Below are 23,498 nucleotides of genomic sequence, written 5' to 3'. Positions count from 1 at the left end.
CCCGGTTGTTCAAAAGCCGATTAACGCTAATCCCGGATTAAAAATTAACCAAGCAGTTTATTTCTCCATTCCCAAATGCTGTTCAACGCTGATATTTGGCAAAACTTTACATCAGAAGAAGTCAATCTCGATAAATAAAATCAAGCAAAAGAAACTTTCACCAAAAAGTTGAAAAAATGAAACAAAAGTTTACGCTAATCCTGAATTAAGTTAAACGGCTTTCGAACAACCGGTCCCTGTTTCATTTGTTTCAACTTTTTGGTGAAAGTGTCTTTTCCTTTTGTTTTTTTGTTTTTCAAGATTGACTTCCTCTAATGTAAAGTTGAACAGCATTTGGGAGTAAAGAAACAAACTCCTTGGTTAATTTCTAATCTGGGATTAGCGTTAATCGGCTTTTGAACAACCTGACCCAGGAGAGGAAATTAAATGTCAACGTTTTTTGACAGATAGAGTTATGAGAGAGATCAAGGAAGAACGACGATCACGGTGTATGAGGGCGTTATCTGAAAACATAACTCCACGTTGTTACAACCATTTCGTGATAATTCAGTTGAAGTGGTTTGAGATGTAAATTGCATAGCAACTGTCCAGGAATGAAGTTGGTATGAGATGCGTGGAAGTTGAGAGAGCAATTTCAAAATGTATCTTCGTCTTCTGCATAGCCTCAACAGGCCATTTTACAGTTGTTTGCTCAGCGACCAAGCCTATGAATGGCTGCGAGGCTGCCGATGACCTTGCATTGATACAGACCTCACTGCTTTTATCATGTAAATTGTGTTGTTGTAACGCTAAGTAGTCCATATTAACATTACAAAAGCATGAAAGTTTGTATCAAAACAGGGTCCCCGGCAGCCTCGCTTCCATTGCTAGGCCTGGTAACTTAGCCACAACTGTACAATGGTCTATTCACGTCGTCGTTAGCGCGGTATCGTAAAAGAAATGTACAAAAGTGCAAAACACGTGTGAAGGGCGCGGAGAGCCCTTGTCATCCAACGCTCCGTTTCTCATCGACGTTCCGTAAGATCTCTATTTTAAAACGAATGGACCCTTCAAAGCAGACCTCTCCAGCCAATAATAAGCCTTATATATATTCCATTTAACGGTTGTGTGCTAAGTTACCTGGCCTTTGAACGAAAGTGAGGCTGGCGTTGAAATTGTTCTGGTCCAAATTTCACCACTTTTCTCAAGTAAATCACGCCTTCATCGTAAATAACATGATTGTATTTAATATTGACATTTGTATGAAAAAAGGTCAATTCCAGCCTTAGTTTTATTCAAGGGCCTGGACCCTAAGCAGACAATGGTAACTCGTAGGATCGGAATCTTATTTAAAAACTCGTTCGGCTAATGATTGCTTGCTCCCGTGACACAAATCGAGAATAATTATGGGTCCCTGAAATCCCACCGAGAAGAGGGACACAGCGTTAGACCCTACGGTTACCCCTAAAAGACCACTCCATTTGGCTCACTTTAAAAATGTTTAATAATTTAACATCTCGCAAAGAAGTATAAGTTAATTTAGTATCTACATCATTAATGACCGCATTCACAGTCCACAGTTATTTGATAATCAACCGGTTCCCAAAAGTCTTCGAATCTCGGGCTACCTGTGCTAGAGTATACCCTTAAACACTGCCCCACTTTCTTCCTCAACACTTTGATTAAGTAATGCTTTGGTCGACACCGGAAGTGTTTAAACCAGCACGTGCTACTTGAACACGTGACTGATCTCACGTGACGAGGAAAATATTTGGAGCCCAGGTCTTTCCAGACCTTCGTTGTCTGACAAGTCCATTGGGCAGGGTCGGTGCTCTGACTAAGTTCCACTGACCGCCTTGTTACGTTCTTACGTGTGACCAAGTCGCGTAGTACTCCAGAGGGTGCGAGATTTGCATTTTTCAGTACATCTTCGTTGTCCATAGCCATATAGCGTTCATTAAAGGCTCTCCCGAGACGCTGTCGAAGGAGGTCGCGTTTGACGGGCTGACAGTCTCTGTCAGGCGTCCTCTGTAGAAGAGAGAAAGTTGTTGCACCTCCGGCGAAATTAAACGCCATTAAAAGCAGGCTGGAGATAACAAGGAACCATAGCTGCAATACATAAGGAGAAGAAGTCATGACAAAGGGCATATATATTTATGAAGTGTCTAAAATACCGGGTTCTTTTAGACAGGAACACATAAAGATTTCGTTTCGAATGAGTTGATCGGATAATTTGACCACCGTATTGAGATTTCGAGCGTTACCTCTTCGTCAGAACGAATTAAGGGATTGTGCGTTGTGAAAGATTTTCATATAGGGTGACGACCCAATTCAATTGGCCGTTGATTATAAACAAGGAAAAAAAAAAAAGAATTAACGAAGAGCGAAGCGTTGACTTCGTTGATTCTGAGGGGATAGATAGTGCCGCTTGGGAAAATAGTTCTTTGTTTTAAATTTTTAACTGTTGCCTTGGTAAAGATAGAGAGAAACCGTAGTATTCACGCCTAGGCTAAAGTGATTCGGGAGATTCAGAAATGGCGAGCGATATTGACAGAAATTTCCAAGAAATTGGGTTTACCAATTAAAGTAAAAGAATTTTCAAAACATTTCGGGGTGAAAATAAGTACTCAAGCTAAAGGGCAAGTAATTAAATTTTAGGATTACATAATGTTACCGATACCAAGTTATGAGAAAGTAATTAAATAGATAATACGAAATACATGCTCAATACAGGAGCCCTATATCGATGAAAATATAAAAGACATTTGCAGCTTAACATTACACAACGGTGAAAACAGGAAAACCGCCATGTGACGGATAATGACAAAAGAGTTTGATTCTCCCCAATTTGCCGCCAGGCAAAAGAAAGCCACTGAGTTTTATCTCTCTTATTTTCTAAACGGCCTTTGTATTTTCTACAATATGGTAAGAAAATGTCCTCTTTTCTTCAAAGACTTCTTCGCTGTCTATTCGAAAGCTACATATCCTGCGTCAATTCTTATACTGTTAAAAACAGGAACACATAATACCGCCATAGATTTTTATCGCACTGAGTACGTGTTCAATGAGCTTCCCACACAGATGTGCCTTGAGGTAGCAAGGGAGTGGTGAACCAAAACAGCGGAAAGCAATACAACGCTTCTCTGACCAAAGTCACTCAAGACAGTTTTCTTGCAAATTGAAACTAATTTGAGTGCCATGACGTTCACGTTTCAATTATATATATATATATATATATATATATATATATATATATATATAATATATATATATATATACATATATATAAATAACGATTCAGTAGCACGGTCATTTTCGCCCGGTGATAAATTCAAGGTTCTCACTTTCTGATTGGAGGAATGTACCAGGGTAGTCATGGCCTTCTGACCAGGGTTGCCGCAGAAACAAACTAAATGAACCTGGATCCAAAATTCAGTTTGCACGAATGGAAGTAGCACAAAATCAAGGTTTAAATTTTACTTATGAAAGCTACTCTGTAAGGCGCGTGAACTATTGTCCGTATTGTGCGGATTTTTTCGGCCAGAAAGAGTCGATGTGAAGACAAGCGCCAGTTGAAAAAGTCGAACGTGTCACTCACTTACTAAACTCCAAATTAAGTTCATACCTGCATCTTCAATTCCAATTCGGATTGTGTCACTGGTGCGAAACAGGCTCAGGCCACTGATAAAATTTAGTGGTAATAAAAAAGATGTCATTACACTTACAGTTTGTACCCAGCAATTGAAATTTAGCAGGCTCTGTTGTAGAATACCGCACCCACAGCATTGGCCAATCACTGAGCGAGTGCTATATTTGGAGATAAATCAAGAAATCTGCTTGTTTCTTTAAATTTCAGATATTTGTTCCAAACATCATACAAAAGACATCATTTAAGCCAGAACTTCAAATTTTTGAAAATTAGCTCTTAGCCTCAACTTTGCGTTTAAAGGGAAGGACGCATTCTCTTTTGGAACCTAAAGACTCTCGCGGTCTTTATAATTTCAAAGCGAAAAAACGCCGGCAATTGGCGGAGATATGATAGTCTCCCTGTTTGCATGGGCAAGTCACATACATGGCACTTGATTCCCGACAATTAACAATCAATAAATAATTTCTCAATGATGAATAACCTTTAAATCCCCTCAACTTGGTGACAAGTTCATCAAATTTCGATGTAAACACCTTGCGGTTTTTCCAGCCATATTTAGGGCAGAGATTGCAGACAAAAAAGAGAGCCTTCCTTAACAATGTCAAAAAAAAATTGCGATCAACATCCCTTGTAATTTTGTTTCCTTTTATCAAATCACTACGACAGTCTACAAAAACACGATTTAACGAGAAATCCTCGTTTCGCGTGCAATTTTGGTTTCAAGATGTGAAGACATGATATACGGAAACATTTGCCGAGGAAATATCAGCTACGTTGCGGGTTTAATTGAAATTTACAGGCGTCAACGAGGTCCCCCAAAGGCCTTCCAAACCTCACGAAAGAACTGAACTTATAACAACACAAAAAAACTATCTTTATAGTTCTCTTTAATGCAAAAATATAGACACAGTGGTTTCCTAACACTTCCCGTTCATACATAACGTAACCGGCACAAATAATAGGTACGCTATCTTTTGATCCCTGATTTTCGGAAAAAGCTTTACGTTTCAGTTGAAAATCAACAAACTGATCACATGACAGATACAATTAATATGGCCTTTTTTTCCCACGACTCGGTTTGATTTCATGTTGTTAATTGGAGTGTAGGTTCGGCTCACAGATCATCATTGTACATTGGCAGAGAGTCAAGTAATTAACTATGAATTGCTTAGGGTAGAGTACACCAGAAACCTAATAAATTGGCTATATCCGAGTCCATTTAGGGTTATATTTTCCAAGAAATCAAGTGGGAAGTCTTTCTTATGAAAATTAATTCACAGAGAATGTCGTAACTTACATTAGCATTACTAAACTCTCGAACTTTGACTGGCTCTCGAACAGAGGTTCAAAATCAGTAATACACCCATAGTAGCAAATATTGGCTTCCGTTAACCTGCACTTGCTGCGCGACACGTATCCTCTCATTATCCTTAAAGATGCGATTTTAGACGTGCATGGACCACCCAGGGTAAGAATAACTCGTGAATTAGGAATTAAATTGGTGTCGGTTTCACACAATAATACACGGTCACTGGGGTAAAAACCATTTCCTTCAATTGCTTTTGACCCGCTTTTGGCTAAGAGCGCTCGTTCTGTTCGAGAACAAAGGAATAGAAAGAAGAAAGAAAAGAGAAAAAAACGATCCGTTTTTGTCACGTCTTCAAAAAAATAGCCTACTCAGGAAAGTCCATTTGCGAAAAATTACAGATGTACACGAAAGGAAAAAAGAAACAAAAACTTCAACAAATCTGTTTTCTGTCATCTTGAAAGAGAAAACTGTGTGTTGAACAGGTATCAAGATTATTGAAAACAAAATGGGAAAGTTAATAACCATGCACCGAAAATGGATAAAACACCGGCTGTTTTAGGACTCCAGCTTCGTTATACCTTGTCAAAACAATCAATCAGACGACACTATTTTTACATTCCAAACTAACCATTTCTTGTTTCCGTTTCGGCTGCTTGTAAAGTCCATACAGCCAGAAGGAAAAAGGAAAAAAAAACCGGTGTTTGACCGGCGCTGAAAGTATCACGTGGTCAGCTGAACAAAAATAGGCTTTATGACGGCAGGAAATTTTTACTTTAAGGCTCGAGGAGGCATGCAGACGTTTTGGGCAGAAAACAGCCAACTATCTCACGCCTAAAACCCCGCGGAACTGGTGGGAATTTACAACATTTTTGTATCGATTGAACATCAAGTTCTGGTTTCTTCAGAAAACCTACTAAACAAGGATTATAAAGAAAAATAGCAATGAACAACAACAACATAATAATAATCATAATAATGATAATTGGTACGGTCTTCATGGACAGTGAGTGATACACTGCATGTGCACATCTCAGTTTTAACGCCGTACCAGTTATTTTTTTGTAAAAAGCATAAGATCGTTATTTCTTTTTTTTTTTACATCGCTGTCCATTGCTTTCCTTGGCTCACACCCCACTCTACACAATTTCCAAGAAAGGGTTGCTCCGTTATTTATTTCTTTTCTCTCCTTGTTCATAATGACAAAACATCGGCTTCCCAACAGTAATTCACAGAACTAATACCAAAAGTACTTTAATCCAAGTAAATATACTTAATTAAACGATACTTCACGAAATTACCCGAGGATTACAATATCACAACCTTACCTTTGACAATTCCGACGACATGAGAGAAACGTGCGAACGGCTCATGTAAAGAGCAATTTAAAAATCGTCCTTGGTGATTAGAACAAATGCTTTCTGATTCAATGACTGTTGTTGCTTTTGCAAGACCACAATATAACTGATGACCTTTGATCTTCTCTCAAGGCGGAAATATTAATGGTCTTTAAAATTTCAAAGAACTGAGGACTTCTTTGCCAAGAGTGAGACGGCGATATACGTTACATCCTTGGAAGTTGTCCGCTTTTGATGTGAAGTTTGAGTTTCGTTATCTACAGGAGGAGGGACTGGGTGCGGTTCGGGGTTATGCCCACGACTCTGTTATCTTTTATTACCTCGGGCGCAGTTATTTCAATAACGCTGTAATTAGGGACGGGAACCATCATTTGTAGGAGTCAAGAGCATGTTTAATCAATACAAAATGCACGTTTGACAAGAAGAGAAAAATGCTAGTCCACTGGGCCGGAGCCTTGTTTGGCACTTGCTACGCTTAGTTAAAACAAACAGTGCGCCTTTAAATAGTAGTCAATTAATTTTCTTACAGTGTTATTCATGTTTTTGGAGATTTATCTCACCCAAAGACGTCCAGCTGAGCAGGTGATGTATTTCATGCAACATTCACTTTAATTTCACATTTGATTTACAGCTACGCCTTAGTTTTTCTAATATTTGCTTCTCCCAGGCTGAACGTTTTACCGTTGATATCATAAAGAATTTTTTTTCCGAATAGAAAGGAGTCTTTGGATAAAACAATTCGATTTTCTTCATTATCTGTCGAGAGTGGTAAACGATTTTTCGTGTAATGTGTTTACATGTCCGGATCAGATAAATGTTGTGTAATATTCAACAATTTTGAAACATGCTGATCATCTTCAAAGTTCGTTAACTCTTTGTACACTAAAGCCAGTAAAGATGTATCAGTGATAATTTCTGGCAACGTTACGTGTACAGGCTCGATAATTCTTCAAGTTGAGAGTCGGAGTTGAAAGCTCAGCTGTGATCTGTGATTGTGAACTCAAAATCATAAGTCAACAAATAACAATCTATGAAATATGTTTGTCATCCATACAATTTAGTTGATTTCTTTGTTAAATAAGCAAAATCACTCCGATTAAGGCACGCGTCTTTTGTTTTAGTTTAATTCAGGATAAGTATAACGTGTTTTTTGTCAGAAATGGTCTTTAACAAATGCGCAATTCGTTCCGTGATTCTTCACGTTTCCTTCATTTATTTCTTATCACAGTGGATGATGTTTAGTGGGATTCAAAAGATCACATTTCTTCTACAGACATGTCTTGTACAATCTTAAAATTATTTGGATAACAAGGCAACAGTTTTGCTCGAATAAAAACAAATAACATTTACTGAGAGACATAAATTTGTGCTGCCTCAAGTCATCAATAAAAAACATTGGACAAAGACGGTTTTGCTGGCATTTCTAACGACTGGTTGATGAAAAGCATTTTCGTAACTACTCACAAAAGATAGCTCGCAAGAAATCCGTATGCTTAAAATTAGACTTTTTCCGGCAAGAGGAAAAGGTCGCCGAAATGTACCCAAGGTGCGATTCCACGCAATCTACTCGACCCATTTTGGGATAATCCCATTTGGAATCTGTGACTAAAATATCTCATACTTAGGAAAACTGCGGAGGTAGGACATCGGAAAAGACGATGTTCTTAAATTCATTTGAAGAATGTACGTTGCTAAAACTCACTAAAGTTAGACATCGAGAACTGAAAGTACATTGTTTGTCTTACTCAAAATATTATTGAAACTCTAATGCACCAAAGTATGGGATTGAACATGTCCCAGGAAATTAATTCGCTCGTCATTTGCTGTCATTATTGACAGATAGTCGTTTACTCAGTTCAATTCATCTTGATTAATATCATTTGAAGAAACAATATCTCAACTTTATTAAGGTTTGTGAAAACAATTTAAAGTCAGCAATACATCCAACTGTCAATCAGAAGAAAATAATGAACGAACGTGTTTGTCAACAAACGTATCCTGTTGTGTCTGTCTGAGGTGTTCATGGCATATTTCTCGTGTTCCACCTCTAACCTTCGTCCTGGTAAAATTGCATGTCACGAGAGACGAGAAGAAAGAAACCATCGTGGCAAATAAAAGAGTGATAAAATGATCGATACAAGTCTTACATCATCTAAAAATGCACTCTCGTTTATTTTCACATGAACATTAAAACAAACAAGAAAAAAAAAAGATGTCTACTTTTGGGTTGCGAAAACGTGCCTCGGTTTTAACAGCCTTGCACGTGGGAAATGTATAAATGCCTGCCTCAGAGGATAGTGCTCCAGGCAGGGTCCATTGATAAACAGTTTCGTTTTTAAAGGAAACTGTGTCGGCGAGGAAGTGAAACAGAGAAACAAAAAAGAAAAAAAAAATTAGCCCTGACAAACTGGGTACCGGCTCGAAACTTCTTTTCGGTGCACGCAGGTAAATCTACCATGTCAAATCCTTTATTAGGGGTCATTGATAGCTGAGGGCCAACCAGTTTAGTTAGCTTATTGAATTCGAAATCGATATTTTTTTCTGAATTGTTGGAAAATAGCGGAGATTTGATAACTCTCATTCAGAATGCCAGTTAACCAATCGTTTTAATTCCCACCCAGAAGAGAAGGTAAACAGATTTCGAGTCTGTTGGTGAATAAACACTTGTAGATCGGCACCGACTCAAATTCTGCATTAGAGATCACAATAAATATAAAGTAAACTGAGCAAAGAACCTGTATCTATATCATTAATATTTAAAGTTTTCAAGTTGTGAGCAAACGAGAGAGTTAAGAAACTGAACCGATAGAAGGAAACCAATTTGCTATTTGCAAACATGATCGCTACTAAAGACAAAAACACAGTGGAAGTGAAGAGAACGGTTTGTACCCACGGCATACATGTATTTGCAAATGTAATCCCCCATAAACCAAATGAGCAACAAAGACCCACTCAAAGGAAGAAAGGATAACGTAAACAGCTTTGCGCAGTTGTTGAAGCAGACGCCTCACACGAGCCAGGCCTGGGTTATAAAACCTGGATCACACCAGTTGAATTGAATGCGTTGGTTGTCTTCTCTGCTTCGAGAGACCTTTAAGTATGGTTTTTCCATTCTTTTAAAATTTGCTCGATACGAGTTCTTTGATTTGATTGTTGAATATAGTAGAAGGAAACAAAGTTGATTACGACATAATAACCACCACTAAACATATCAAGAGACATTACCTTAATTGAACAAATGAAATACTCAAGTATTGTCCGACAAAGAACAAAGTCAGTGAGTATGTTTCACTGGAAATAGCAAGGCGTAATTTGATATCCTCACCAAGTTGAGCCGGGTAAAAGTTGTTTTCAGAAAGACATCGCGTGCAGACGATAGAGTGATTTAGTCTTTTTGTATAGTTTTCCATTGATCTCTGTCATCGGGTAATTGACCTTTTCGATGTTTGGATCAACTGCATGAAAATGAGACAAACGCATGTGGAGACATTGCTGTCAAACTTGGCGCCAATTCAATCTATGCACCTTGCATTCCTAACTGTTCAAAACAGATCGCACCAGAAATTCCATTTGTTGAGTACTTTACGTTGAACAAGCTCGTTACGAAGTCATGAAATGGCAAAAATCGCCAAATATTTGAAGAGCGAGCCGTCACCGGCTTGATTCTAACATACCTTCATCTAGACTTTTTCGTCTGATTTCACACAGATCTCCCAGAATCTACTTTATTCAACCATAGTATATTTTGGGATAAGTCCTCCTGTTGTATGTTTGAGGAATAAAAGACCAAAATATGCTAACAAATGCTAGAAGTATTCGCCGGAACAAACAGACATAAAATTTACACGAGGCATCTGGAGGACACAAACTTACATAAGCCATGATTATTAACATTAAAGGAGCCAAAGGTATTCGCGTTTAATTAAGTGATGTAGTAAACCTTAATTTGTTACAAACCGCATCCGTTGCGAACATTTATCGATTTGTAAATGAGCTCATTAAATTTCCCAAGGAGGAGCCTTCAATGCGAAGCTGGAATAGTCTTCAACGCCGGATAACTGAAAACTGGGAAGTCATTACTTGAGAAGCTCTAAGTAAGAAGGACTAACGGAACCCTGAAACCCTGAAACCGATCATTGCCACTTTTAGACGGTCAGGAAGGGGGGGGGGGGGGGGGGGGGGAAGCGCTCTGCTTGTTACCTTTATTGGCACTGAAATACTCCATTATGGGGCAGAAAATTTAAAACATATGCGTTGGTCACGAAAAGAATACTAAACACGAGACTTGGCCCACCCAAGACCAGTTTCACTGTTCGGTTCAAATATGCTGTTTGGCTTTTCGAAATCATGAAACTCAACACAAAGACCACGTTCATTTGCCGGAAAGTTATACAATTACTAAAGAGCGCGTTATCAAACAGTGGCTTTTAAATAACATCAAAACGCAAAAACATACTAAGTACATACCCCAGGCTGAAAGTCAATTAAGAAGGTTTTTGTTTTTAATGAATAGTATATATACTGTAAATAAAAGTTAAAATAAATCGGTAAAGTCAAATTAATCAAGAGTGAGTTAGTGGGCGCAACATTCCGTTTTTGCGGCATCAGAGCAAGTTGCACACAAGCACGCTAACACACCACACAAAACAATGCACTTTGAATCATGTCCAATTAACAAGGGTCGCGGAGTACGTTTGAAAGTGAGGGGTGGGGAGGGGGGTAACCTTTGTTATGGATCACGGAATTGTGAGGGGAAGGGAGGGGAGGGGAGAGAGAGAGGTTTAGGAGAAAACAACAAAATAGGAAAAAAAGTGGGAGGCGCAGGGGGGCGGGGGGGGGGGGGCTACAGCCTCCTCAGCTCCTACCTCTCCGCGACCCCTGATTTGAATACATTGTTGAGCATGAAACAGACGTCGACAGGAAATCGAGACATATGGGTGACGTCACAACTGCCCTAATGGTGCTCCAAAATGAATTCTCATCGGTCCATTTCTTTCGTCATGAATTGCTTGTGTCATAGGGAAATTACTTCGCAGACCAACTCGATCACCTGGTTTGTGATGATGAGCGACTGAATAAATTTTAAGATTACTGCCATGATTAAAAGTTTCAAATTTAGTGCCAAACTTGCTCATCAATTAAAGAAAAGAACTCACATTTCAGTTGAATTGATATCTCAGCGCGAGGCTTCCTTGTCTACCTGAACGAGTCGAATCGTCAAAATTTTAGACAAAAGAATCGTTAAGGCAAATAGTATATAGGCGAGGTGGACTTAAAAGTGTCGTTTATTTGTAAACTACTAACATAATCAAAAATGAATTGAGGAGGATCCTTAAAAATAACTTCGTTTTTCTTGAAAGAACTTAATCGATGAAGGTAAAAATCTTAAAGTGAAAGTGGACGACAAAAGAGACTTTTTTCAAAAGATTTAATTCACGAAAACTAAAATGCACAAGTAATGTCCTTATGCATTCTCAGGCTTGAAGATACCCTCGAGCTTCCGAGCTGAAAATAGGTACGAGGAATGTTTTCGAACGACTAAAAGCTTAGGAAACTCTATTTGAAAAATATTTCAAGAAAATATTCATCAAAAAGTAAATTCGTCACTTCTTGGGTGAACGCAGAGTGTCTTGACTCGTTAATATTGAAAAACTGCAAGCACAGTAATTTTTGTAACACAACGCTAGAGACCACTGTATGAGAAGACATTAGCTTTAAAAAAAAGGCTCTTCACCTGTACGAAGGTTTCAAACAACTAAATTAAGCGAACAAAAAATCTCTTTGCTTTATCTACATTCAAGGACATGATTGGCACACATGTCACTAACGATTGGTGTTGTAATATAACATCAAATGTTCAATATATAACATCATGTTTTAGATAGAGATGAAAAAGTAAAATGGACAATTTTTTAACCACATAGCAACAATTGCCTTAACTCTTAAATAAAGCTCCTTAGTTTTCTAGTACGTTTTTTTTTACCAGAAAAACTATTAAAATGGAAGCTAAAAGACCCTTGAAGATAACAACTTAATAATGTAAGTACCTTCGTTATCATGTCTTCAGGTGATTTCTTCCGTGGCAACACACGGCTCTCCGAGGCGAAATGAGGGCTTTTTAAACAGAGTTTCCGGTGATTCAGTTTTGATTTTCAAGTTCTTAGCAATTAGAGACTTGATAACGCTTTCAAAAAAAGAATTAGAGATTTTTAGCTCGATATAAATGCTCGACGTTTGGGAAAATTGACCTCATTCAAGTACTGGATAACAGCTGAATCTGATTTTAAAAACGGCATCGCGGGGTAGACCTGCGACGTTAGTTGACAATTGTTTACGGCTAATATGGCTATCGACAAAGAATACGGTGATCTCATTTGGACTCCATCTAAATGATTACAACGTGGGAGGGTATAGTTTCCCCATTCTACAGACCACAAAATACGGAAATTAACCGACGTTTCCTTCTTTAGTCTCGTTTCTTATCGTGACAAGGCGATTTGATATATAGGGACACAAAACTCCTCCTCCTATATAGACGAAAGTCGAAATTTTGCCGGCATTCCACGCGGTGCCTTGCTTTTGAGGGTCCCGCTATTTTGGTATTACATCAATCAGACGACGAATCATTAAAGACTTTCCAGTTGGACAAAAGAATCTATGGCAAACAAAAAGGAAAAAAAAGAAAAACTGAGAAAAAAGACAGAGCGAGGCAGATGTTGGTAACGTTGAGTGCTTTATTGTATCCTGGAGGTGCCGGAATATAGAAAAGCAAGGAGGCACCAACAAATTTGGATACCAAGTTGATCTTCTTAATCATCAGTAACTGGTTGAATGTAAGATTCATTTCATGCGGATTTTATAAGGCCACCTTTTCGTATTTTTTGCCTTCGCGATAGGATACCCGAGAGAGCAGGTGTGAAAACAACTCAATCAACCGTAAAAATATAAAAAAAAACATAAACATTCGAGCTACCAATACTTTTTTATCTTTACAACGAGTTTAATTCCTTGGCGAGGATGAATAAACAAGAAACAAAATTATTGCTCTAAATTGTCCACTCGGGAAATCTCTGCGGTCCCTCTTTTTTACTGAAAAGACATTTAGTTAGGAAAAAGTGAAAACGAACATCTTGTTTACAGATGGAATCAGATTTAGATCCGCTCAGAAGAATGGCATTTTGTACTTCCTCTGCACTTTGTAGCTAGCCGCTGGACCTCATTAAAACTGATATGAGGTTGTCTAAATGAAAGTGATTTCGAGCCATGCGTTTCCTCTTTCAAAAATCACGGACCAAAACCACCAATTAAAATATAATCAAATGTTCGCAGAAAAGTGCGTCTAAAGCTGACGTTGTCAATTCTTTCCTCTTCCCTCGAAAATTGACTGAAAAAGATACGACCTGACGTTCACTTCACCAAAGTCGAAGAAGGTGAAATTCACTATTAATCTGACAATAAAAAGCGAGCTGTGACGAATTCATCGCATCACTTTTTAGCCACTAAGGCTCCGTTTAACCATACGTGCAAATTAAGGATACCTGTGTAGCATTCATCGCATCGCGTCTTAGCCACAGAATATTTTCTTAGAGCTTAAGCAGACAAATAGAAGCGCATGGTAGCAAATAAAGGCAGTCTTCATTAAGTACATAACGATTTAGATGCACCATAATTATACCAGTCGCACGTTCGAATTGGGACTGCTAATGAGATCTTAACTTCCACTTAGGATCGCGCTTGCCGCCAAAAGCTAAAGGCAAACAGCGTATTTCTTCTTGTCATTAAACCATGAAAAGTTCATTACTCTAACTTCTCTTTTCAGTGCTTGCTTGAACATTGTAACTAAAAGGCAAGAACTAAGCGTATAGCAAATAAGTTTCATTGACAGGCAAACAGCAAAAATTCAGCCTGACATTCGACGTTTGCCGTAAGCGCGCAGTCTCAACTCTCTTACAGTACTACCGTTCGACTCCTTTATAGCTTAATTGATCTTTGTCTGTCATGAAATTTCACGAAAATTTGGACGAGAGAGTCAGGCCACGTGGGAATAATATAGGTAGAGCAAATAGAGAATGGCTACAAGAAGCCTGCATAGATAAAAGTAGTTCTTTTATATCTTTAAAACTGAATATATTGTCGATCACAGACAGCTGCCCCGGCAGAAAGAGATTTTCCTTTCATTTCAAGTGCCAATCTTACTTCGTTCCTTATCAACGGGAAAAAAAAAAGCGTTCGTTTGATTAATATGAAAGTAATTAAAAGAAGAGTGATCCCTATAGACAATGGTAGCGATACAAGTTGAGGCTTACAAAGATGTGATGCCCACAAATTTAAAGCGTAGAAAAAGTTCGTTTTGCAGTCATTAACCGTCGATAATCTTGGTGACATTGGTGCGTAAAGAACGGAATACTCTATTTTGAAACACTCATGGGTTTTAGTTTAGATAGAAGCTGTACGTAGGCCACAAAATTGTAAATAAAGCATTATCATCTGGCCTAGTATCAAACAAACTGGAAAGAACAAAGAACGCAAGACAAGAAAAGTTACATATGTCGGGATTTAATACCACATCAACAAAATAACTACTTCCTCATTTAGTTAAGAAACGTTTACCAAAATACTATTACTTGTCGCCCAACAAGAAACATCTTATTTTTCTACTATAGGTACACAAAGTTTCGAAATTCTTCTTCCCCATGAACTTTTGGCTGGGGACGCAGAAAATAAAATCAATGCAATTTACAATCTATTTTTCAGAAATGGAAATTTACAGATTATCCTTTCGGAAAACATTACTTGATTTTAGAACTCACTGATAACATAAAAAAAAAATTCTTTGTTTTTAAGGAAGAAAAATTAAAATTAAAAAAATGCAGTTTTTAAAGACCTTGGGGTTAACGAGTCAGATTGCACAATAGACTGGATTTCACACCGGAAACTGTTTCTTTCATCACCTTGTTTTATACATGGAAAACCGCTTCTCTTTTTGTCATCGAGTGGCGGATGACGCTCGAGTGGTTTTAAAATACGTGTAAAAAAGCATAAGAGCTTTTGGGTTTAACGGAATGTAAAAATAAAAATTAAAGAAGGAGGAGAAAACTCAACAGAACGAACAGACAAACTTTATACGGAAAAGTATGAAGAAAGATGGCCTCTTTAAGAGCATCAAGACAGATATTTAACGTGAACAATTGTCCTTACCTTGTAAGGTTTTCTAGGCCTCATTGCAAAGGAAAAATCTTTCGGCACACGATCGACGCTTTTAAAAGGTTTTCAGAAAACCGCGCCCACTAAAATACAAGACTTGACAGTGTCAGGACAACACTAGAAATGTAAAGTTGGCAAAGCGTGCTCCAAGAAGCGTGCTCCAAGAAGCAATGCGGACAAAGGCGCCGTGAAGTGTCTGTAAAAGAATCCCCTCGTGGCTTTGCCTCCAAATTGATCACGTGACAGTCTTGTCAAAACGGAAGTTCAGCCGTTGCTTTTTCAAGGAAGTAAACATTTCACCAACACCGCCGGATTGAAAAGCATCGTGTGCATTAATTAAGAGCAAATTTGGAGATTTGAAGACTGAAAGTACGAACGACGCACGGCGCTTTAAGATGATAAGCTTCCGCAAGAAAGCCACATTCACAAATTGCTGACAGTTACTGGTAAAAAAAAACTGTATACATACCTACATATATATGTAAGTGACCACTCACAGTGAAACACAATGAAACGAGAGAACGGAACAACAACTGTTAAGGATCCCAACTAGCCGGAGGTTGAAGCCTGTGCAGCGGAGAAGTTGATCTAGGGACTCGACGAGTAATCAGAACGGGTGTTAAACCCAGGATCTCCGGCAAGCACCCTAACCACTGGGTCTGGCTTCCTTCCGACTATACATACGGTCTCTTTTTTTCTATATTAAAGACAAAAATTCTCCGCCACCACTATTAACCAAACAAATTCGGATTCACATAACGAGGTGAAAGTTCAAAGGTTAAACACAAATAAAACTGCACGAAATGGCAAATTTGATACCGAGAAAGAGTAGCCAAAGGATAACCATCATTCGTCTTTTTATTGCAGTGGCGTAAGAAAAAAGATCCAGCTCATGGACAGGATTTTGCATTTTACATTTGAATGCAAACGAGCCATATCTTACGAATAAAAGACATTCAAATCTCTTCCTTCCCTTCCGGACATAAGTTTAAACAGACGAATGGAGGGCTTAGTTCTAAAGAAACGCTGCGTCGGTGATCAGAACAGAACACGAAATTCGGTTTATCAACGAGTTGATAAATTTGTGTAAAGAAAGAGCTGTGAGCTAACGCTTTGTGCGTTGGCCCTTCGTCAGGGCGAATTCAAACAGTTGACTCTATTTTTGGAAGCAAATCTCGTGCTGCTCACCTAATGAGGCAAGCAAACGTTTGACACGATATTGCTTATGTTTACGATTCTTAGCTTCGCTTTGTGCGTGGGCACGGTTACAACGAACAACAGCCGCGACTGTCATTTATTATATCTCTCAGATAGTACGCGCGCTGTGATTCGCTAAATTAGCCCATACGCACCTCTGCCCAACCCAGACAATCCCTTCAATTTTGTTTCGAACCCTGGCTACTCTGGACGAGTGCTAAGCCATTTCCAAAAACCTTAAATAACAATGACCACAACCAGGTTTTCTGAGCCCGCAAGACTGAGCACCCCCAGCAAACCATTGTTTTAACGAAAACCGCTGGTCAGCAACCTGTCAGGGCGGTCGAATACAGTGTGATATTCAGCCAAAGTTTTATAGTGCGTGGGTTCCCACGGAAAAGGTGTCGAGAGGCAGGGCTCCTTATCCGAAAAGACATAACGGCATCGTTTGTCCATGCATGTCTTGAACCTCGACTTCAGCACAGAAATTAATTACTCTTTCAACGAAACCGTTGATCGGCGGTTATCACACCCACAGATACACTAATAACGAAACACTCTCTTTTGGTCATGATGTCAGAGGATTTTTTTTGAGGGGGGTGCAGTGCCACAACACAACATTTCGTGAACATCGAGGAAAGTTTGCTTGACTGGTTTCGCACAAAGGGTTCAAAAGGGAATAAAAGAGGATTAAACGTCCAGACATAGTAGGCATGGTCAATAAAACAAAATTCATTATCGAACTTTGACTTCAAAGTACGCGGATGAATTCCCACACAAGGACAAAGAACAACTTGGACCTGGCCTCGGTTGTTCAAAAGGTGAATAACGCTATCCACCAGATAAATATCACTATCCAGCAGATACACACTAGGAAAACCAATTGAGTCATCCACTGGATAGCGCTATCCACCCTTCGAACAACTGGGCCAGGAGGGGAATTGAACCTACGACCTCCGCTCTGCTCTAACGACTGAGCTACAAGGTTAATCAGAAGAAATCCGTGGGAATCTGACATGTCTCACAGCAACAAACACGTTTAAGTACAATTGTTTTCAAACGTTGGCCGTGTAGCACTGATATTTCTGTCCTTGTGTGGACTCATTTCTATCATAAAGGGGCAAGCGTTCAGATGGCTCACAGGAGTACATGTACTACTTAAAGTTAACCTCCGTTAGTTAATTCAGTTGATATATTAGTGCTGCAAGGCCACCGTTTGAAAGAAACGTGTCCCTCCATTGCAACTGAACATTGTCAAGTTAAGACAGCCACGTCACAAGGGATAACTCTGTTTGAAACGTGTGTAAGCTCTTTGACATTATAGCCAAAAAGTAAACTCTCCCTTTCCGGATTCGCGAGAGATTAGGAATCGCCAGAGAATTAATTGTAGTCTCTTGCATGGTGGTTTAAAATTCCGCACATATCACATACAGTCTCATGGCGATTTACAATTCTTTCTCTAAGGTGACATCGGACGTCAGACTGTAAAGGGGGCTCTGGCGGCCACCAAAAGTTCATGTTTGATCTCACCCACCCAGTCGATCCATCCATGAATACGAAAGGTGGACAGACACCGGTGGGTCTCTGCCCTAATATTCACGGACATTTTTCTGCGTCTCACAGTGTTGATTAACAGTAAGGGTTATGAAACGGTGTCTATATGGTTAATAGTCCTTATTCGAGAAAATTTGAAAGTCCAACCATTTGCAAATGAAATTATAAACACAGCACATTTCTTCTCAGTTCTTTGTAGGACCTCAGGAATGTTTGAACCCGCGACCTCCCGCAAGAAAATCGGATGCTCAACCAACTGAGCCACCAGTCGTCAGTTAACAGCCGAGAGAGGCCGAGAGAGCGTGCAGTTAACGTTCCGCAGAGTCAAGTAAATAATGAACAACAACTTGCGGACAATCGGACGTCCACGGTTATCGCCCTTAACAGAGAGGATCAGCAAGCCTTTACTACTTCCATGCAGCTGTCAAGGGGTACGTAAGGGTAAAGTCTGCTTACGAGCCAGCGGCCCATTCGGCCGGAGCTTACCCAGGTTTCTGTGGCATCAAGCTACTAGGAGTATCTCTACTCCCCCTGAATGGGATGCTAGTCCAACGCAGGGCTACCCCCAGCGTTACGTTCGCCAGTACCCATTGAAACACCTGGGTGGAGAGAGGCACCGAGAGAGTAAAGTGTCTTGCCCAAGAAGAAAACATGATGTCCCCGGCCAAGGCCCGAACCCGGATCACTCGATCGGGAGTCGAGCGCACTAAGCCACCGCGCCTCCCAAGGGGAAGGCGCGGTCAAGGGTAGGGCAGCACCATATCCTTCAAGCGAGACAGTTGAATCGCTGGGCGGGGACCTCACGATTAGCAGATTGACGCCTTGTTGTGATTAGTTAAAAACCGCAGACAATATTTTTATAACTTAATATATTACAACTAATAAATTCACTTTAAACAACATTTTGATACTTCGCTTAAAATACATGTAAAAGAGCCTGCTTTTACTTGAGGTGAAAAAATGTACGTAGATGCATGCAAAATAAATACAATGTTGAAGGCAACACTTGTACTCCGTTATTTCATAGTTAATAGATGGACCGGCTATGAAACACTGGAAACCTCAGAAGCGAGAACAGTGCTGTCGCGCTTCATGTAAACTTGACCTTGATCACACAAAATCGTGCGTTCTCGGTTGTTCGCTGCTAAAGCCCCTGTTTACACGAGCAATTCAATGTGAAAAGTTTTATTACCTCGTGTAGACGAGGAAATTCGGCCAGTTTTTATGTGACAACTATATTTGCTGAAAAGCTGGCGTGTTAGCTATTATGTGACAGATAGAAGTCGTCACATAAAATATGGCAAATTCCTGCCTATCAGTGAGCCTTGTTTTTATTTTCTCTTATGACTTACAATGGTCCCAAGAGAAACTTGAAACAATGCTTATGCAAAGTTTTGGGGGGACAAACAAAGAGTATTATGGTATTTTTGATACTGGCTAGTCGTCAACAATTACTCGTTGTGCTATCTACACAATCAAATATATGTGCCACGTAAAATTGTCACATCTAAAATTTCTCGTGTAAACGGGCTGAAGAAAATTTGGTTTTATCAAGCGACTCGACCAAAGGTAAATTAACCACTAAGAGAGAATTTCGAGGGGACATTTCGAGCGTTAGCCTTCGTCAGCTCAAAAACGTCTTTTACGGTGGTTATAGTTTATCTTAACTCGTTTGCTAGAAACAAATTTTCTTGTTTCACTCTACCTGGACCCCGGCAGCACCACATTTTCTTCAAACACTAACAATATTCTTCGCTCACATGACATCACGGCCGCCATGTTGGTAACCCCAAACAATGAAACGGCGGCCATGTTGGTGTCCCGATCCAATCCTCCGGAATTGAACTCTATTATTATGCAAACTTTTTATTTTGTTTTCGTTGAAAAACATGGCTGTTGATCACGTGAGTAAACCCAAGAATTTAAGGTGGCTTAGTACAGTTTCCCGAAGAGAAATGTCAAAGATTGAGATTTTGAAATCTGTGAAATTAAAGTAACAGGATGTCTCTTCTGAAGTGTTAGTCACTTTTTTCTCAAAAACTAGCCTAGGACCCCACCTTAAAATTTCAGGATTTCCTTAGCGAGAAAAAAATAACCATGAATAGAAATAAATAGCAAAATCCGTCAGACAGATTTTTCGCAAATGGCAAAAAACGTCGATTTTCGTCTATTTGGTAATAACTGAAAAACTGTCTGACAGATCCTTTAAAAAAAAATAACGGTTTCGTCTTCATATTGTTTACTAACTCCCAAAATTTTAACCCCGATCGTACGGCTTGGTCTTCAGAAAAGTCGAGTTTCCAGTCCCCCCCCCCCCCACCCCCCCAGACGGTCGGTCACTACAGTTAGCATTTTTACCGGATTTGGATTTATTTGGTTTGTAAAATTACGTTACATCAATTGCAGTGACTAACACTTCGAAAGAGACATTCTATTGCTTTAATATCACAGATTTCAAAATCTTGATCTTTTCTTCGGAAAACTGTACCAACCCACCTCAAGGGAGCAGGGAGGGCGTAATAGTGAGAGCACTCGCCTCCCACCAATGTGGCCTGGGTTCGATTCCCAGCCGATCCGCCTTCATATGTGGGTTGAGTTTGTTGGTTCTCTACTCTGCTCCGAGAGAGGTTTTTCTCCGGGTACTCAGGTCTCGGAGCAGAGTAAAGAACCAACAAACTAAACCCACATATGACGCCGACTCTAGTAATTGAACCCGGGCCACATTGGTGGGAGGCGAGTGTCCTCACCAATGCGCAAGCCCTGCTTTCCGTTTTCTTTCAGAGAAATGGTGTGTTTCGCACCGGGTCAAGGCCACAACAGCGAACGAAAAGAAACACACACACACAAAAATTGTGGAGTTTCACAGCCCTCTCCATATGTTTCACAGCCCTCTCCATATGTTAACTATGGACCAAAAGTGTTGTCCCTGTGGAAATTTTATGCAAGGACCCCCCGACTAGCAGAACTGGCGTCCTGTTGCGATTGCTTAAAAAATACTGCTACCAATATTTTTATAACTTGCATTACCGCATGATCAATTTCATTTCGCAGGACATTTTGATGTTTGGCTTTAAAATATATGTAAAAGAACCTGCTTTTACTCGAGATGAAAAAGGTACCTAAATGCACGCAAAATTAATCAATCATACTAAACTCGATTCGCCAAGATCTTGGTTGCTAAGAAAACGCGTCATAGGTGTTCCAAGAGGATTTCCTTCCCCGCTCTTCGCTATTGGTTGCGTTGCATGCGAATCAGCCGTCATAGCACTTCCTGAATTTCGTGAAATCTCTAAAGCGATCGACTCCGAGACTTCAGTGTCGCTTTCGTGGATTGGATTTAAGATGTCAATTCTTGCGTTATTGAAGCCGGCCAAACCTTCTTTATGTCCTTCTCCATCAAAACTCCAAGGAATGAGTGATAGAAGTTGTACTGCTATTAACACTATCGATACCCGAGTCACCAACGAAGATCGCACGCGCTCGCTGCCGATTAGAAACAGGAACGCTCACAGACCTGTCACTGTCTCTTTGCTGCAAAATCTCATGTCCGTTGTAAATCACTTGCCTGTCGGTTCGCTCCAGACGCGGGGAAGCCGCTCTTTCTCCACCTTCCGACTGCATTTCCTTTTGTAAGAGCGGACGAGCCTCCCCATGAAGAGGACCGAGTACGTCCTAAGATACTGACCACCGGGTCCACGGGTGAGGCTACTGCAATATCGTTCTGTGCACCCTTCGGGACTGAGAGAACCCTCGTTGGAATCTCCTTCGTGTTTGAAGACACGTTAACTTGCGTGTTTTCGAAAGGGCGCGGTTTGGAATCGGCAAATGTTCTTTTTTGGTGTAACTCTTCCGGTGACGGATGCCAGCTATTGGAAAGGGCAGAGTGAAGTCCCTTTGAAGTCAGCGAGCTACCCATGGAATGAAGATCTGGACTGGAAATAGATTCAGTCCTTTGGAAGAACGGTGAACCAGAACGCTCACAGTTGTAACTCCTTGAACGTGCCCTTTGTTTGCGTGGCGATTCATGGATTTTGTCACGCCTCGTCAGCCACTCTTACATCACCATTAGGTATTGGTGTTTCCGGTACCTGAATGTACAGTACAGGTCCCTGGCGCCTTTGAGCTATCACACCACGTTGTATGGTCTGCCATCACTAAGTATCCTCTGTAGCTCGAAAGAACCATAAGAGTACTGCTCACCCCTACCGGATGCGCTCTGATAATGACTTTGGTTGACCATAGGAAGAAGACATATTCTGAACACCCACAGGTTGGGGAATATATCCCTAGTGAGGAGCGGGTCATACGCTTCGCCATGTCCGAGGGAAAGGTGGAGTATGACTCCGGCGTGGTTCATATACACGAAAATCGCTGTGGGTACGACGCGTTACGAACAGGCCCGACTGGGCTCTTCTGGGCCAATTTGGCAAGGTGAGGTTGGGCGTGGCAGCACTTGTTGGTGCTCGCGAAGTCTCATTGGTGGACCTCCACTACGGATTTTGCTGTTCAGGAGCACGTTTTCCTCGTTTTATGGACTGGTAACATTGAATCCACGAATTCGATAAAACGTGTATGTGGAGGGAGCCCGGAATACTGGACCAAACGACTTCGCTTCTGTGTAGTGAGGTGGTCACTCCGTGGCTCGAGAGTAAAGCCGTTGGGTAAGCCGTGCTCTCGTACCGTCATACAAACTGGGTGGGACTCGCTACCGTAACCTAGAATCTACTGGAAGTACATCATTAGACCCGTTAACACGCCATAAACCAGAATGACGAGCATTTGGCGATAGGGCTTTTCAATGATTGGTCCGGTCGTCCTCGTCATGGTGATACGAGCCGTTAACGTAACCAGTCGGCAGGAGACGGGCCTCTGGATTTGTTGACCGAGTTCTTGCGTTCTGTTGTTATTGAAGGAATGCAAGACTTCTTCTCATTTCTAGTGTCCCTCTCGGTACCGGTATCTCGATAATCTCCACCCATCTCATTGGCTGGCTCCAAGAGCGGCGACAGTGAAAAGAGGTTATCTTCATAAGCATGGCCAGAAGATACCTGACGTTTCGCAAGTCGATCTGTACTGTCATCCAACAAAGGGGCGGTCGACTGGACTGTATTACCTGAACATGTCATATGTAAACACAGCCTTCTGTAGACAAGGGGCGACGATCCTCTACGCTGTCGATGGCGGGCGGTTAATGGTTAAGGACTCGTCGGACATTCGTGAACTAGACTCGTTACTTTCAGTAGAAACAGAC

General features: G+C 40.4%; 1 protein-coding gene across 4 annotated transcripts; it reads right to left on the bottom strand.

The window, feature by feature from the left end:
- Window positions 1-1,441: 1,441 nt before the first annotated feature.
- Window positions 1,442-15,682, bottom strand: LOC137970399 (protein trunk-like). 4 transcript variants are annotated; one of them, XM_068816929.1, is made up of 2 exons: window positions 15,491-15,682; window positions 1,442-2,088 (listed from the first exon to the last, which is right to left on the bottom strand). In XM_068816929.1, the coding sequence occupies exons 1-2, from the start codon at window positions 15,512-15,514 to the stop codon at window positions 1,534-1,536; spliced, it is 579 nt and encodes a 192-aa protein (XP_068673030.1). In that variant the 5' UTR covers window positions 15,515-15,682; the 3' UTR covers window positions 1,442-1,533. The 4 variants fall into 4 exon arrangements, with proteins under 4 accessions (XP_068673030.1, XP_068673031.1, XP_068673029.1 ...); XM_068816930.1 differs by lacking the exon at window positions 15,491-15,682 and adding an exon at window positions 12,340-12,534; XM_068816928.1 differs by lacking the exon at window positions 15,491-15,682 and adding an exon at window positions 6,263-6,501.
- Between the last annotated feature and the right edge of the window lie 7,816 nt (window positions 15,683-23,498).

This window comes from Montipora foliosa, chromosome 9, assembly GCF_036669935.1.
Source record: "Montipora foliosa isolate CH-2021 chromosome 9, ASM3666993v2, whole genome shotgun sequence".
NCBI classification, from domain to species: Eukaryota; Metazoa; Cnidaria; class Anthozoa; order Scleractinia; family Acroporidae; genus Montipora; species Montipora foliosa.
This window is presented reverse-complemented; position numbering and strand designations above follow the sequence as displayed.

Bases quoted from the DNA above. Each gene is read 5' to 3' on its own strand.
- LOC137970399 (XM_068816928.1), bottom strand. From the start codon at position 6,307: ATGAGCCGTTCGCACGTTTCTCTCATGTCGTCGGAATTGTCAAAG. The intron at 2,089-6,262 runs GTAAGGTTGTGA...TATGTATTGCAG, and splicing joins TGTCGTCGGAATTGTCAAAG to CTATGGTTCCTTGTTATCTC.